The 14,699-nt window shown below is 44.2% G+C and overlaps 1 protein-coding gene across 1 annotated transcript; it reads left to right on the top strand.

Annotated features, from left to right (window-relative positions):
* Window positions 1–6,031: 6,031 nt before the first annotated feature.
* On the top strand, window positions 6,032–8,864 carry MSC (musculin). Its single transcript, XM_003942618.4, has 2 exons — window positions 6,032–6,814; window positions 7,705–8,864. The coding sequence occupies exons 1-2, from the start codon at window positions 6,281–6,283 to the stop codon at window positions 7,789–7,791; spliced, it is 621 nt and encodes a 206-aa protein (XP_003942667.3). The 5' UTR covers window positions 6,032–6,280; the 3' UTR covers window positions 7,792–8,864.
* The last annotated feature ends 5,835 nt before the right edge of the window (window positions 8,865–14,699 follow it).

The raw sequence follows: 14,699 nt of genomic DNA, 5'->3' as shown, positions 1-14,699 counted from the left end.
CGCCTGCAGTTTTAGTTGTCAAGAAAATCAATAAAGACTTTTTTCTTCTCTCCTGGAAGGCAGAAAAAAATCAGGTCTCTGCTGAGCGTTATCGCTTTCCCCTTTCCCCTCGCCCATCCCATTTTTCCTTGTTAATTTGTTAAGCCTGGCTTTTCCACCTTCAGCTTCCACAAACCAACCAGACACTGGCTTCTACATGCTAAGGCCTCATGACATTGGGAGGGAAGGGTAAAAAATCTTGCTGCAATCCTTGGATAAATAAACCAGCAGCAGAGGCCTGGATCTGTTGCGGATGGCAAAGGACTCCCGGTGTAGGCTTCGGCTGTTTCCATAGACTCCCAACCTGATGGCTGGTGTGCCCGGGGTGAAGGGAGTTTTTTTCTGTCCTGTTCTGAAGAGAGGTGGCATCCTGTGCAACACGAGGACAGAGGCTGCCCTGAACCTGGAGCAGAGCCCAAGGCTTTGTGCAGACAAGGGAAGAAGATTCCAGGCCTTGGGTTATCCAGACCTAACCCTGGGCCTTACATGTGACCTGTCCCCACCTAACTAGCAACCCACATGACCAACACACACCAAGATTGGCACACCACTGAGCAGGAGCCATCATTTTCTCAGTATGTGCGTGTATGTAGTGGGGTGTGTTATACATAGGAGGTTGAGTACACGTGGTGAGATGCAGGCTGGAGGATACAGAGAAGCTTGTTTCCACAAGAATGTGCCATCCCAGTGAGTGGGAGTGGGTCTCACCAACACCTTGCCACGGCCAACAGTAGAAGCTCAGTACAGAGGGGTATAGTTAATCCATGACATTAATCCCTGAGTTGTCCAACAGAAACATAATGGGGCCTGCATATCTAATTATGTATTTTTAGTAACTGCATTTTAATAATTTTAAATGGTGAGATTAATTTGTCATATATTTTATTTAAACTAATAGATCCAAAATGTTGTCACTGCTTGACATATAATTTATATTTTAAAATATCAATGAGATCTTTTATATTCTTTGATTCATATTAGTTTTTAATACTGGGTATGCATTTTACACTACAGTACGTGAATAACCACATTTCAAGTGCTCAATAGCTTAATGTGGCTAATGGCTTCATATTGACCAGTGCTGATCTAGATTATTTGTTTTCCTAGATCAAAAGGAAAACAAAATGCAATTGCCCAAAGGTACAGCAATTCCTCCAGGCAACAGGATGCTGTGGGTTGGTCCCACAACTGTTTCTTTTTATTATTATTATTATTATTATTATTATACTTTAAGTTCTAGGGTACACGTGCAGGTTTGTTACATAGGTATACATGTGCTATGATGGTTTGCTGCATCCATCACCCCGTCACCTACATTAAGTATTTCCCCTAATACTATCCCTTCCCTATCCTCCTATCCCCTATTATCCCTCCCCTAACCCCACACCCCTGACAGGCCCCAGTGTGTGATGTTCCCCTCCCTGTGTCCATGTGTTCTCATTGTTCAACACCCACTTATGAGTGAGACCATGTGGTATTTGGTTTTCTGTGCTTATGTCAGTTTGCTGAGAATGATGGTTTCTAGCTTTATCCACAAACCTGCAAAGGACATTAACTCATCTTTTTTATGGCTGCATAGTACTCCATGGTGTATATGTGCCACATTTTCTTTAGTCAGTCTATCAATGATGGGCATTTGGGTTGGTTCCAAGTCTTTGCTATTGTGAACAGTGCCACAATAAACTGTTTCTTAAGTATCTACTCATTACATGATTTTGACATGGCTTTCACAGAGGACAGAGGAAGCCCTTGCTCTTCCTAGGTCCTAATAATGTGACCTACCCAACTCTAGAGTTTCTCACCCATTACTTAATACAATGTTGGAGGAAGGAAGTGGCAATCAAAGGCCTTTTTTGCATGGTCTGTAATTATCATCCCACCTCATTGCTCCCTTTTTAAAAAACAAACCAAGGCCGGCGCGGTGGCTCAAGCCTGTAATCCCAGCACTTTGGGAGGCCGAGGTGGGTGGATCACGAGGTCGAGAGATCGAGACCATCCTGGTCAACATGGTGAAACCCCGTCTCTACTAAAAATACAAAAAACTAGCTGGGCGTGGTGGCACGTGCCTGTAATCCCAGCTACTCAGGAGGCTGAGGCAGGAGAATTGCCTGAGCCCAGGAGGCGGAGGTTGCGGTGAGCCGAGATCGCGCCATTGCACTCCAGCCTGGGTAACAAGAGCGAAACTCCGTCTCAAAAAAACAAAAAACAAAAAACAAAAAACCAAGTCTGCATTGTTTATCTTTTTTCTTTTTATTTTTCTTTCTTTTATTATTATTATTATTATTATTATTATTATTATTATTATTATTTTGAGACGGACTTTCACCGTTGTTGTCCAGGCTGGAGTGCAACGGTGCGACCCCGGCTCACTGCAACCACCATCTCCCGGATTCAAGCGATTCTCCTGCCTCAGCCTCCCAAGTAGCTGGGACCACAGGCATGCGCTGATGTGCCCGGCTAATTTTGTATTTTTAAAGCAGAGACGGGGTTTCTCTATGTTGGTCAGGCAGGTCTCAAACCCCCGACCTCAGGTGATCCACCTGCCTTGGCCTCCCAAAGTGCTGGGATTATAAGCATGAGCCACCACGCCCTGCCAAGCCTGCATTGTTAAATGTTTCAATCTGTTAGGCACTGATCTGTATTGCACCTGGGCATGCTCCTTTCACCTACACCATGCCACCAGCAGGATTTCTGGCTTAATCCTTTATGCCAGTAGGGAAAGGAAGGCTTGGAGAAGCACTGCAATTTTATAGTGAGAGAATTTTATGGTGGGGGAAGAAAAGAAAATTTCTAATGAGGTCCCATCCATTTTTCCCTCAGTGAGGTCCCTCATGAGACCTGTGAAAAATGTCATGAGATGAGACTGTGTACCTAAGGCCCTAGCAGCCTGCAGTCAAAGCAAATGAAATATCCTAGTACTATTTGAAACCCAGAATGGACTCTGGAGTCCAAAACTTGGGTCAGGCCATTGCCCTGACTTTTACTAGCTGTGTAATATTGGGCAAGGCAATTCATAATACTAACTAGCATTTACTTATCTTCTCCAATGTACCAGGCTCTGGCCTAGCCAATTGCTCATATACTTTTTCTTCCTCTCAAAGAAGTAATCCATTTTATAGATTAGGAAACTGGGGTTCAAAAAACACAAATTCCAAAAGTCAAATATCCAGCAAGCAGGAAGTCAGGATGAAGAAATATTAAAAGTAATAGTAAAGGAAATATTAAATATTTTGTTTTATAATGTAACTTAAGCCCTATTCACCCCATTGCATATTTTTTAAATGTCACTAAAGAATTTCAAGACCATTGAAGTACACCATAAACAGTCTAAACCTGTTTCAAATCTAAGAGTTTGTACAGCATAAGCAAATAGAATTGATTACAGTGTGCTTTATAATATAAAAATAAAGACCTATTATTCACTTGCAGTATGTAACTTGTCAAAACATGAAAAACTGGGCTTTCAAAAGAGATAGTTATACTTACAGTGTTCAGCTCAGCTCAAGAGGTTGTTGTAATCATCCAAGAAGGAAAAGTAAAAGCCCTTTGAAAGTAATGAGGTGACAAAACGTCAGATACTACAAACATGTTAAAGCAAACTGCAGTTATAACCTAGTAAGAAGCATATATAAGATGCATTTCCTAACCTTCATTACAAGTCTGCAACTTGCAAAAAGAGTTATGAGGGAAAATATAACTTCGTATCACAAAAATGAAAGAAATGGAGGTTAAATGAAAATGAAAGATAAAGACCAACAAAATAAAATAGCTGACTTTCTTGAAAGCCAACGAGGGGTTTCCAGAAAGGAAGGGGAGGGTGAGGGGATGGAGTCGAAGAGAAAGAGAGGAAAGTCAGGAGGAAAGGGAAGAGAGAGAAAGAAGATGGGGAGGGGGAGGCAAGCGCTGTGAAAAATAAGCCCGAATTGTGGGGTCACATTGTTTCTTCAAGAAATAAAGAAACTGGCCATGACCCCCTTAGCATTGAGGCTGGGCACAGTTTTTGTGACTGTTTAGAGAAATCTAGCGCTTTCCTCACCATTAATCTTTTCTAAAGAAAGACTTTGTTCTGCACCTGTATAAACAATTCAGATTTTAGAAACCTATTCGCCTGCCCCTAATGTGTGAGACTATATATTTATACTGATAGCTTCAAGTCATCAATAGTCCTTGCAGAAAGCCAGCCTGGTTCTCCCCATTCCATCTCTTTGCCCCTCCTTGTTGCTCTCCTCTCCTTCACCTAGCAAGGTGATCCTAGAGTCAAGTTCAAGTTCAAATGCTCCAGGAAATATTTCCACACTCTGTCAAATATTGCCTGCATTTCTCCATCCCAGAGAGAGCTAAGAACAAATGAACTTTTTACTTAACTTGTCCCAGAACAAGCCCACCCCTGCCCCCAACCAAAAGACAACTTTTACCTGTACTGGGAGAAAACCTTTGCAAATTCGGGTGAGCAGGAGGGGTTATGTGAAACATCCCCCAACTAAGGGTGGCATGGCCTGGGAGATGAAGGTAGAATGATGCCTGAGTGATGAAGTCAGCCTCTGCCAGCCACCTGTTGCAGCACTTCAGGCATTGAGCAGGGCGCATTTGTTCTGCTGTAGGAACTGGCGGGAGCCAGGCTGGCCCAGCTATCTCTGCCAGCTCTGTCCTGGACTGACTGCACATCCGTTCCCTTGCACCTTGCTCAGCTTGGGAGCATGTGGGCTTTCAGGAAAAGAGTATGTGAACACCTAAGCCGGTGTGAAGGCTCAGTTGCATCATCATAAAATGGGATAACCGTATGCCAAACTCATACGGGTTTTATTACACAGTGCGCTGCTCACAAGCTGCGAGCGCAGTGAGGGGCACACAGCAGACACTCAGTCTCTGGCCATTGGAGCCCGTGTCCACAGAAGTACTCATCCCCTGACCAGGAACTGCGATGACCTTCGAGTCAGGAAATAATGAGACTGCAATTTTGTTGTGTTTTCTTGGGTGCAAGAGCTGCATGTTTTAGACTTGGTTGCAATGAGACACGATCATTCAGGGTGCTGCTTTGTCATTTTTACTTTGAATGGACGATTGTGCTAACTTAGCATTCTGCCTCCAGGATCTTGCCCTTCAAAATGCAATCTGTTAAATACAATAGCAATGGATTCCCTACATTATAATGCAAAGCGTTAGGGCTGGATTCTCCATCACATGCATCACAAAGTCACGCGTGGAACTTCTGAGAGCATGGAAAATACTAGCTACAACATCTAGAGATGTGTGCCCCCGAGGCAGGAGACTAGATCAGGATTTCGACAGGCCAGGATTTCGAAACGTGGATTTTGGATCTTTTTTCTACTTAGCCTAGTGAGAGTGGTGGGTCTTTTACTTAACGTCTATCTACGAGGCTCAGCTTCAAGTTCTGCAAGGTGGAGATTATATCATTAAGTTATAGATGTTATTTGAAAATCCAACAAACCACTGTGACCATTTTTGTGAATCCTGAAAGTATATTATAGGAAAAGGAGGAGGCGGAAAATGAGAGGTAGCTTGTGCATTGTTGGATGTTGTTTGCTTTTTCTGTTATCCAGCAAGGCTTGAATGGACAATCATACATCACGAGTGATGAATTGAAAGCTGAGCTCTACTGGTAAGACTGGCAGGTAAACAGAGGTTGGGAAACTGTCGTCTCTAAGTATCTGGTAATCTTCCCCACTGCTAAGATTAGCCGGGGGTAGAAACAGGGTCGGAAGGAAGCAGCTCTGCCTCGTCACTCCCCCAAAGCCCACGTATCCCGCACAGACATGCTGAAGGTCCGACGGGCTTCAATGCCCAAGTCTCCGCTCCGCAGAGACGTCCTCTTCCCCCGCCTCCACCAACCGCTCCTCTGCACGCAGAAAAGCGGTCCCCACCCCTTCCACGCCTCTGCCCCACCTCTTGCCCCTCTTTCCAACCCCCTCTTCTTCGCCCGGAGTGGTTTGTTCCAAGGAGTACAGATAAATAGTCTTGTCAAAAGGCGCAGCTCTCCGCGGTGCGAGCGGAATCTGGACTTGGGCGCCAACTTCTGGTCCAGGCTCCCCAGGGTCAGCGGCTGGGCGCGCCAGCTCTCACCGCCCACCTCGCTTCCGCACCCCGCGCTTCCCGGCCCGGGTCTTTAGTCTTCCTCTGAGCGCTCCCCGGCCTCCGCCTTCGCCAGGGAGCCGAAGGCGGAGACAGCGACACTGGCCAGAGGAGAGGAAAGCGGCCGCGTGTGGGCGAGGGGGACAACGCGATGTCCACTGGCTCGGTGAGTGATTCGGAGGACATGGAGCTTCGGGGGCTGCAGCGGGAGTACCCGGTCCCCGCCTCCAAGAGGCCGCCCCTCCGCGGCGTGGAGCGCAGCTACGCCTCGCCCAGTGACAACTCATCCGCCGAGGAGGAGGACCCCGACGGCGAGGAGGAGCGCTGCGCTCTGGGCGCGGGCGGCGGCGCGGGAGGCTGCAGGAGGAAGCGGCCCCGTGTGGCTGGGGGCGGCGGCGCAGGGGGGGGCGCGGGCGGTGGTGGCAAGAAGCCCCTCCCGGCCAAGGGCTCAGCCGCAGAGTGCAAGCAGTCACAACGGAACGCGGCCAACGCCCGCGAGCGCGCCCGGATGCGCGTGCTGAGCAAAGCCTTCTCTAGGCTCAAGACCAGCCTGCCCTGGGTGCCCCCCGACACCAAGCTCTCCAAGTTGGACACGCTCCGGCTGGCTTCCAGTTACATCGCTCACCTGCGGCAGCTGTTGCAGGAGGACCGCTATGAGAACGGCTATGTGCACCCAGTGAACCTGGTAGGGGCGCGGCGCGCTAGGACCCGGGCGAGGAGATACCCAGGCCTCCCTGGGCGCCGGGTGTAGTCAGCCCGCAGGGAAAAATTTGAAAGGGGTGGAGGTTCTGGGACAGGAAATGAGAAGGCCAGTTTATTTTCTCCCAAATCAAGGGAGTGGCCAGCCATTTCCCTGGAGAAGAATCAACCATGCGTGTGTGTTCACATCGTTCTGATCACTGTACCCCAATGACAGCCACTGGCTAATATCCTACTTCCAGGGCAAATCTTAGTTCCAACTCAGGCTACCACTGGGTTGCAGACTGATGGCAAATCTCCCTTGCCCAGCTTTATCCAGCTAAGGGTCTGGCAGGTTTGAATCCGCAAGCCCTTTCTTAAGGAGGGAAGGCCGAGCTCTATAAAAAAGGCTTTGCAATTTTAGAAAAATTACTTCTGCAATATAGTAAAGTTTTCCCGCATGGGATTTGTCTGGAAAGTCCCTCTCTGATTTGCCAGCTCTCCCGGCTTGGGAAAAATCCTGTCCAAGCCCAGTTCCTACTTGGAGATTGGAGTGCATGACAGAGAGAGAGGGAAAGAAAGAGAGAGAGAGAGAGAGAGAGAGAGAGAGAGAGAGAGAGAGAGAGAGTCTGTGTGTGTGTGTGTGTGTGTGTGTGTGTGTGTGTGTGTGTTAGGGGAAGGGAACTAAATGATAGAAATGATAGAATCTCAAAGTCATATGAGTTTCACCAAATTATCTGCGGGCAAAGTCCAGGAGGAAGCGTAAATGGATACGGCACGTCTCGGATTATCAACATCCAGTAAAATGAAAATCCTAGTTCAGAGAGAAGACAGGAGAGCGGTTTCAGTTTGAGACAATCATTTCTCTAACATCTGACGTTCTTTTTGATTTTACAGACATGGCCATTCGTGGTCTCGGGACGACCGGACTCTGACACCAAAGAAGTTTCCACAGCCAACAGACTATGTGGAACCACCGCTTAAATCGGACTGGAACTTACTTGATGGGATTATTCGTTAAATGCGAGTGTTCGGGGGCCAAGGAGAGAAGAGATTGCCCGTGAGATGGAAAGAAGTTGTTTCCGTTGGATTCTCCTTGGCCCTTCCCCTTTCCCTGGAACTGTGAACCCGGCGTGGCTGTCACTGCACAGCCCCATGGCTACAGCTGCCAGGGATCTGGGCGACCATCCTTTGCCTCTCCAGAAAGAGCCAACTTTCGTGTTGAGAGAGCGGGACGCAGGTTCACCCTCGGGCCCTGGCTCTGTAGACTCACCCTCGGTTGCCGCCCCCACCCGCGCCTGACAGCCCAGGGGTCGGTTCTCAGAGAAGCCAGATTCATCGCACATGTGCGGGACGGTTCCACACAGCCCGGGCCATGCCTGGTGACACAATGGTTAGGGAACGGTTAGAACGCGCTCTGCATCTGCTTTAAAGGCAGAAGTCTAGATATGAGATCCGCGTCAGCCGGGACAAGGTTTTAAGTGACAAAGAAGGGCGAGTGACCTCTCTGGGCCAGGTTCCCGTCCCAGCATTGGGCCCTCCTAACCGGCGGGAGGAGGCCAGCTGCGGGCGGGGTGAGGTGAAGACACATTTTCCAGACCACCGCAGGCGGGTTTTGCCCGGTGCACCTCGGGCCATTGGGCCTCCCTGCCGGGTGGCCTCTTCATTCCGGTCTCCTTCCCAAGCTCCCGGCTTTTTCTAATCAGGCTCAGGCGACTCTCTACTCTTTTTACTTCTAAACTGGAGCCTCCCCAAGCCCCGCGGCTCCAACCTGGCTAGGGCCTCTTTCGGGGCTCCCTCTCCGCCCGTTCCTGCTCCTACAGCACCCCCAGCTCCGACTCCAGACTCTCCTCACCGGCCTCCCCACTCCGAGCTCGGGCGCCTTCAGCCGCGCAGGCTCTTCCCCAGACGCGAGCGCTCAGGGTGGGCGGTGGGACCTTAGCAAGTGATCCCGCGGTAGGGAACGCGCCCCTGCCCCAAGGCTGCACTACCACAGGAAATAACATATGTAAATAAATTTATTTTTTTATGAATAATAAAACGCGCTGTGAAAACTGTGCCTTTTGGAGGCGTCAGGATGTGGTCTTTGTTACCCTTTACTGAGAGGGTTTGGCTGTAGAAGTTAACTTTTAAGGTGCTGGTCTCCTCTGGACAGAGCAGTGGGTCTTGACGGGTGGAACGGTGACGCTCTGCGCCAGGGTTCCTGGAAGGCCATTAACTGGAGGCCTAATAAAAGTCTTACGAGTCTTGAGGCCCCAGCTGCCCTGACAGGCACACACTCTTCAGGCTAACACAGGTGGCCATCTCTCTTAAACACACACACACATGCACACATACACGCGCACACACACAAAACACACACAGCAGCTTCTTCAGCCTAAAGCACACTCCAAACCTTACAATTACCAGTAGTTACCAAAAAATCCATAAGGCCCACCCACAGGTCTCCAGTGTAACTGGCGGAATAAACCCCTAATCTAAGAAGCCAATTTGTATTTCAATGGTGCTTTCCTTTTTTCAAATGTTTATATAGCGGTTTAAACGTACACCCATTTTCCGTGTTATTTTCTTCCATTTGCACTGCAATTTTTGTAGGAGGTAATAACTTGGAAACCCCATAATACAATTTTTAAAACGGCTGGTTCTTTTAAAAGCGACATTCTCTTTGTAGAACATTTAGAAATGTGTGAAGGATAAAACTACACAAACAACTGCCCACCTTGGGGTTCTGTCCATTTTGTGCAATTGAAAGCTGGGTTTCTTGACCCTGAGAGAGAAAATACAGCTGGATTTTAGTTCGGACGTAAGACGGAGAGTGGGAAAATGACTTCCTATTTTGAGCGAAATCAACCAAAATGCTAAAGAACTGCTTTCTGACAAGATTGTGGGGCTTTTGTTCATAATCTGGGAGGGAACCCGCCCTGGGGATCCAGTCTTACATCAGCCTGTGGTATTTGGGGCTTTCTGACAAAAGGGAACCTGTGGCAGGAATCCCTACAGTGGTTAAAAGCACATCAGCGGGGAGTCCTGGGTAGGGGGTAGACAGCTTCTTAAGGGTTTCTGCTGGAAGCCAGATCTTAGTCAAGGTCATTTCCAAAACGTCCAGCAAATAAGGTTCTTTTTAAAGAAAGGAGGCAGCCCAATGTATATTGGTTAAAGAGGACCTGAGTGTCTGAAGAACGTGGCTTGAAATTCACGCTCTGCCACGGGATTAGTGAGCATGTGCAGGTTACAGTATGAACACCTCTGAGCCTCAGTTTCTGCTTCTATAGAATGGTGGTCACAGTGCCTACCTTGAATATTCCCTTAGGAATAAATATGATACTGTATTTAAACAAATCTTTTAATATGCAATGAGCAGTGCACTAAACGCTGATCACAAACGAAAATCCAGAGGCAGAGGGAACCACTTCCACAAACGGGCAAAGGGGGCACTAAACAGGTTGGACATTCTGGAATCCAGTCTTTTAAGATTAGGTCTTGTTTTGAGAGGCTTGGATTATGACTGTGAAAGAGAAATGTCTCACAAGAGCAGACAAACAGAAACACAGAAAACCAGAAGGAATAGCTATATTTGTAGTGAATACAAATAAGAACAAGCATTTGAAAAAACAAGGAAGTATTTGGGCAAATTTCCATAAGTGAAAGAATAATATTTAAAATATGTGTTTCTATAATTATATTCCTTCAGGCCACTTCAGGAGTAAACTCACAGATTTTCTATCTTTAACCCCCAATTAAGGTGGTGCTTCTCACTGACTCACATGCACAGGGAGTGCTGCACTGCACCCCAGAAATGTATTTTAATGGCCACTTTATAGTTCCACAATTTAAAAGAAAAAAAATAACTTTCTCAAGAATGTTCTGCTCCACGGTTTCTGTAAAAAGACCAATGCCAGGAATTATGTTATTTAAGAAAAGAAGAAGAAAAAGAAAGAAGCCACTTTCTAGTAAGTTCCAATGAGTTCATGTAAATTATACAAGCTTCTGCGCATGTGTGCATGTGTTGCTGTTGGGAGAGACCTTTAACATCTCAAACCAGTCTTTCTTTATCTGCTCTGAGTAGAGTGTGTTCTAAGTGGTAGACAGGCATCCCAAAGTCTCTCATCATTTTCCTTTAGATATGTGAGTTTGGGAAATAGGAGTTGGGGCTGGAGAATTGGGCAGGAAGTGGGGTAGGAAGGGGGCTTACCAGAAAAAAAAATGAAGTATATGCTTAGGGTTACTTCAATTTGATTATACTGCTGTGAGAGAAAAGAAGAGAGGAAAGAAGTCTAAGAAATACAACGTACAATGTGCTAAACAACAAACAAAATGAGTAAATTGAAAAATACTCTTCAGGGGGCTTTTTGAGGGACCAAAGCATTATTATTAGTGAGGCTGACTCAACCAAAGAGAACAAAAATCCCCTTCCACAGACTCTTCCTAAGATGAATGTCTGAAAAGAAATGCTTTCAGCACTGTAATTTTGAAACATTCAGGCGTTTCTCTTGGTTGTGGAGTTGAATTGATTTTGTGCATATTCTTTTGCACTGGGCTTCAAGTTACAGTTTCACTTTAGTCTGGCAGCTCCTTCAACAGATAGCAACAATGACCCTTAAAATTTACAAAAGACTTTACAGTCATAGTTTTTTTCCTGATAAAATGCCTAGAAGTGAAAAATATAAGGAAACATCTCTTTTCCATTAAAAAATAAAACAACAACTAAATGAAATACATTCAAATGTAACAGGTATTTGGTAGATAATTTGGTTGATACTTCTGAAAATATAAAAATTAAAACAGTAACTCAGAGTCACATTTGGAAAAGAGAAACAAGGTAAATTGATAATTCACTTCTCACCACCAAGCCTCTACCTTGTGGGAAAATCCACTAGGAGGTACCAGATTGGGTCCCTTGTAATTGACCACCTGGCCCTATCTCCTTCCAGTGTGAACTGCGCATATGCACTTGTGGGCGCCCAGGGTGTTTGCATCAGTGCACCCACCACTCTCCTTCATCCCCTGCTCTGTTGTCTTCACCTTTTTTATTTTTCTTCCTTCTCCCACAACAGTGAAAGTTGATTCAGAGAAATCCTTCAAACCCTGGGCTCTAAGAAGCTCCAGAAAGTAAACACAGCCAGAAATCTACACGTAGTCAGGTAAACTCAGGCAGCATTTAGCAGCCTTCTGCCTTGTTGGTTCTGCTACCACCGACGTAGTTCTGGATCAGTCTTAAGATTCATCACTGCTTGTGGTAAAGGGGATCGTAGAGCAATTAAAAGCTGGAGCTTTCATTTGGTGAAAGTATGATGTCTGTATGGACTATTACTAACTTTTAGCAGGGGAGCAGGAGGGGAGGGGGATCAAGAAGCTTTTATCTTTTACTTTGCTTTGTTTACTGAAAAAGTTTGTATATTACTTTCGGAATTTGTAAAAACTCATTTTAAAAAATTCACAAATTGCTGGGTCAGATGTAGTGGGTTCCAGTCCCATGTTTCCTGGTGCTGCATCATGCACCTTAGCTCCCCTGTAAGGCAGGAATCATCCATTCAATCTCATGCAATATTTTAAGAATGAATTACATGAAATGATCTCATTAAGCACTTGGGAAATGCTCCATAGATGAGAATTTTTTTTAAAAAAGCCTTTATTTTCTTTCTCTTTCATTTACAATAGTTTATGTCCTTGATCCTCTGAAAATGTATCCCATAAGTCCCTTTTGCCACTTTATCACCTTGCTCTTTTATGCTACTTTCTTATATTGACCTCTCTCTTGTCATTTAGAAAAAATTTTCATAAAGTTTCTTCCTATAATGCTCAGCATCAAAAATTATGCATGAGATTTTAAAACTTATTTTGGGGTACAAGATAAACCAATGAATTTTGTTTTGATATTTTATTTTCAATTATTATGGATATATAATAGCTATATGACTTATGGATTACATGTGATATTTTGATACAAGCATACAGTGTATTATGATCAAATCAGGATGATTGAGGTATTCACCCCCTGACGCATTGATCATTTCTTTGCGTTAGGAACATTCCAATCCCACTATTTTAGTTATTTTGAAATATATAATAAATTATTGTTAACCATAGTCACTCTATTCTGCAACTGAATACAAGCTCTTACTCCTTATCTAAATGTATTATTATCTGCATTAACCATGCCCTCTTTACCCTCGCTCCTCACTACCCTTCCCAGCCTCTCATAACTAATATTCTCCTCTATCTGTGAGCTCACATTTTTTAATTCCCACATATTAGTGAGAATAGTGAACTTTAAAATGTGGTACATATACACAATGGAATATTATTCAGCCATAAAAAGACTGAAATTCTATCATTTGCAACAACATGTATAGAAATAAAGGAAATTATGTTACGTGAAATAAGCCCCACTGATGGATTTTGATGTTACAGAGTGCCACAAGTATGTTTATCTAATTTTGAATTTCATGAAATGTTACAGCCAACATTTCAGAAACTACAGTTGTGGAGTTTTGGTGTCATATCAAAGAATATCCACAATTACTTGCAATATCCATTAAAATAGTTCTTCCCTTTACAATTACACATCTTACTTCTTTCCTCTTACAATTACATGTCTTTGCGAGGCTATACTTTCAACCAAAATAACATATCACAACAGATTGAAGCAGAAAGCAGATATGAGAATACAGCTGTCTTCTATTAAGTGAGACATTAAAGAGATTTATTTGCAAAAATATCAAATTATGCCACTCTTCTCAACAAAATGTTTTAGAAACATGGTTATTTTTTACTAAAAATGTTGCTTACATTCACATTTAATTAGCTTATTATTTTTTTAAATGAATTAATAAATAAATATTTTGTTTGGTTTTTATTTCTTATTTAATTAATTAAGAGGCAGTGTCTCACTGGTTTTGATTTCTGATCCACTAAATATCAAGAGATACAAGCCAGCTACATAAGCAAAAGCTTTTAAGGGTTTTTAATAACTTTTAAAAGTATAAAGAGACCAGAGATTTAAAAAGTTTGAGAACCAGTGGCCTAGATAATTCTTAAGGCTCTTTTCATTGATAAGAGTTAGTAGTGTTTTCTTGACTTTGTGGCAATCTCAGTAGGACAGTAGCCTGTAGATCAAGTCTAGGTTGGATATGGGAGTAAATATTTCATCAGAAAGATTGGCTAGAGAGGTTAGGATAATGACTTTGATGAGCGAGGCTTTCTCCGTGAACATCTCTGTAGTCTAGCCAGGCAAATCAGTAGGGCCAATGCCTGAGCTGGTTTCCTATAGTTTGCACTCAGAAGGCTTTCTATACCACCTCCTACTCTTTCTGCCTGGTACCCATCTCTCCTGTCTCCTATTTAGGCCCTTGAATTTTGAGCCTTTTTAACCTCAGGACTGGAGCTGGAATTCAGATGAAAGGAAAAGTGATGCCCAAAACCCAAAACTCTAAAATCCCATTTCCTTTGCACATATATTAATATTCTCTGAGTGCTATGTTAGGATCATAACATTATATCATCCTAACAAAGAAATTTATTTCCAGAATCTTGGGAATCATCTTCATTAACCCTCAATAAAGAACATTTTATCTTTAGGTTTGCCAAATGGCTGACAAATATATTTGCTCATGATAATATAGATTAATTTTTCTAAGGTAAGCCACTAAAATAACTAAATGCCTTGACATGCAACTTAAGTACAAAAGAAATAAAAATAAACAACAATAACAAAAACCCAGGGAATCCTCAAATGTTTTGGAAGCAAGCTTCTTCTAATGTAAAGAAAGGATAGCACAAAATAAAAAAAATCAAGGACATGAAGACCAAGAGATTTGAATAATCCTTAAAGGAACTGTTCCAAGAGCTAGGCAGGGGGAAAGGAGGATCCCTTGGGCCAAATTGACAAGGAC

Source organism: Saimiri boliviensis, chromosome 15, assembly GCF_048565385.1.
Source record: "Saimiri boliviensis isolate mSaiBol1 chromosome 15, mSaiBol1.pri, whole genome shotgun sequence".
NCBI classification, from domain to species: domain Eukaryota; kingdom Metazoa; phylum Chordata; class Mammalia; order Primates; family Cebidae; genus Saimiri; species Saimiri boliviensis.
This window is presented reverse-complemented; position numbering and strand designations above follow the sequence as displayed.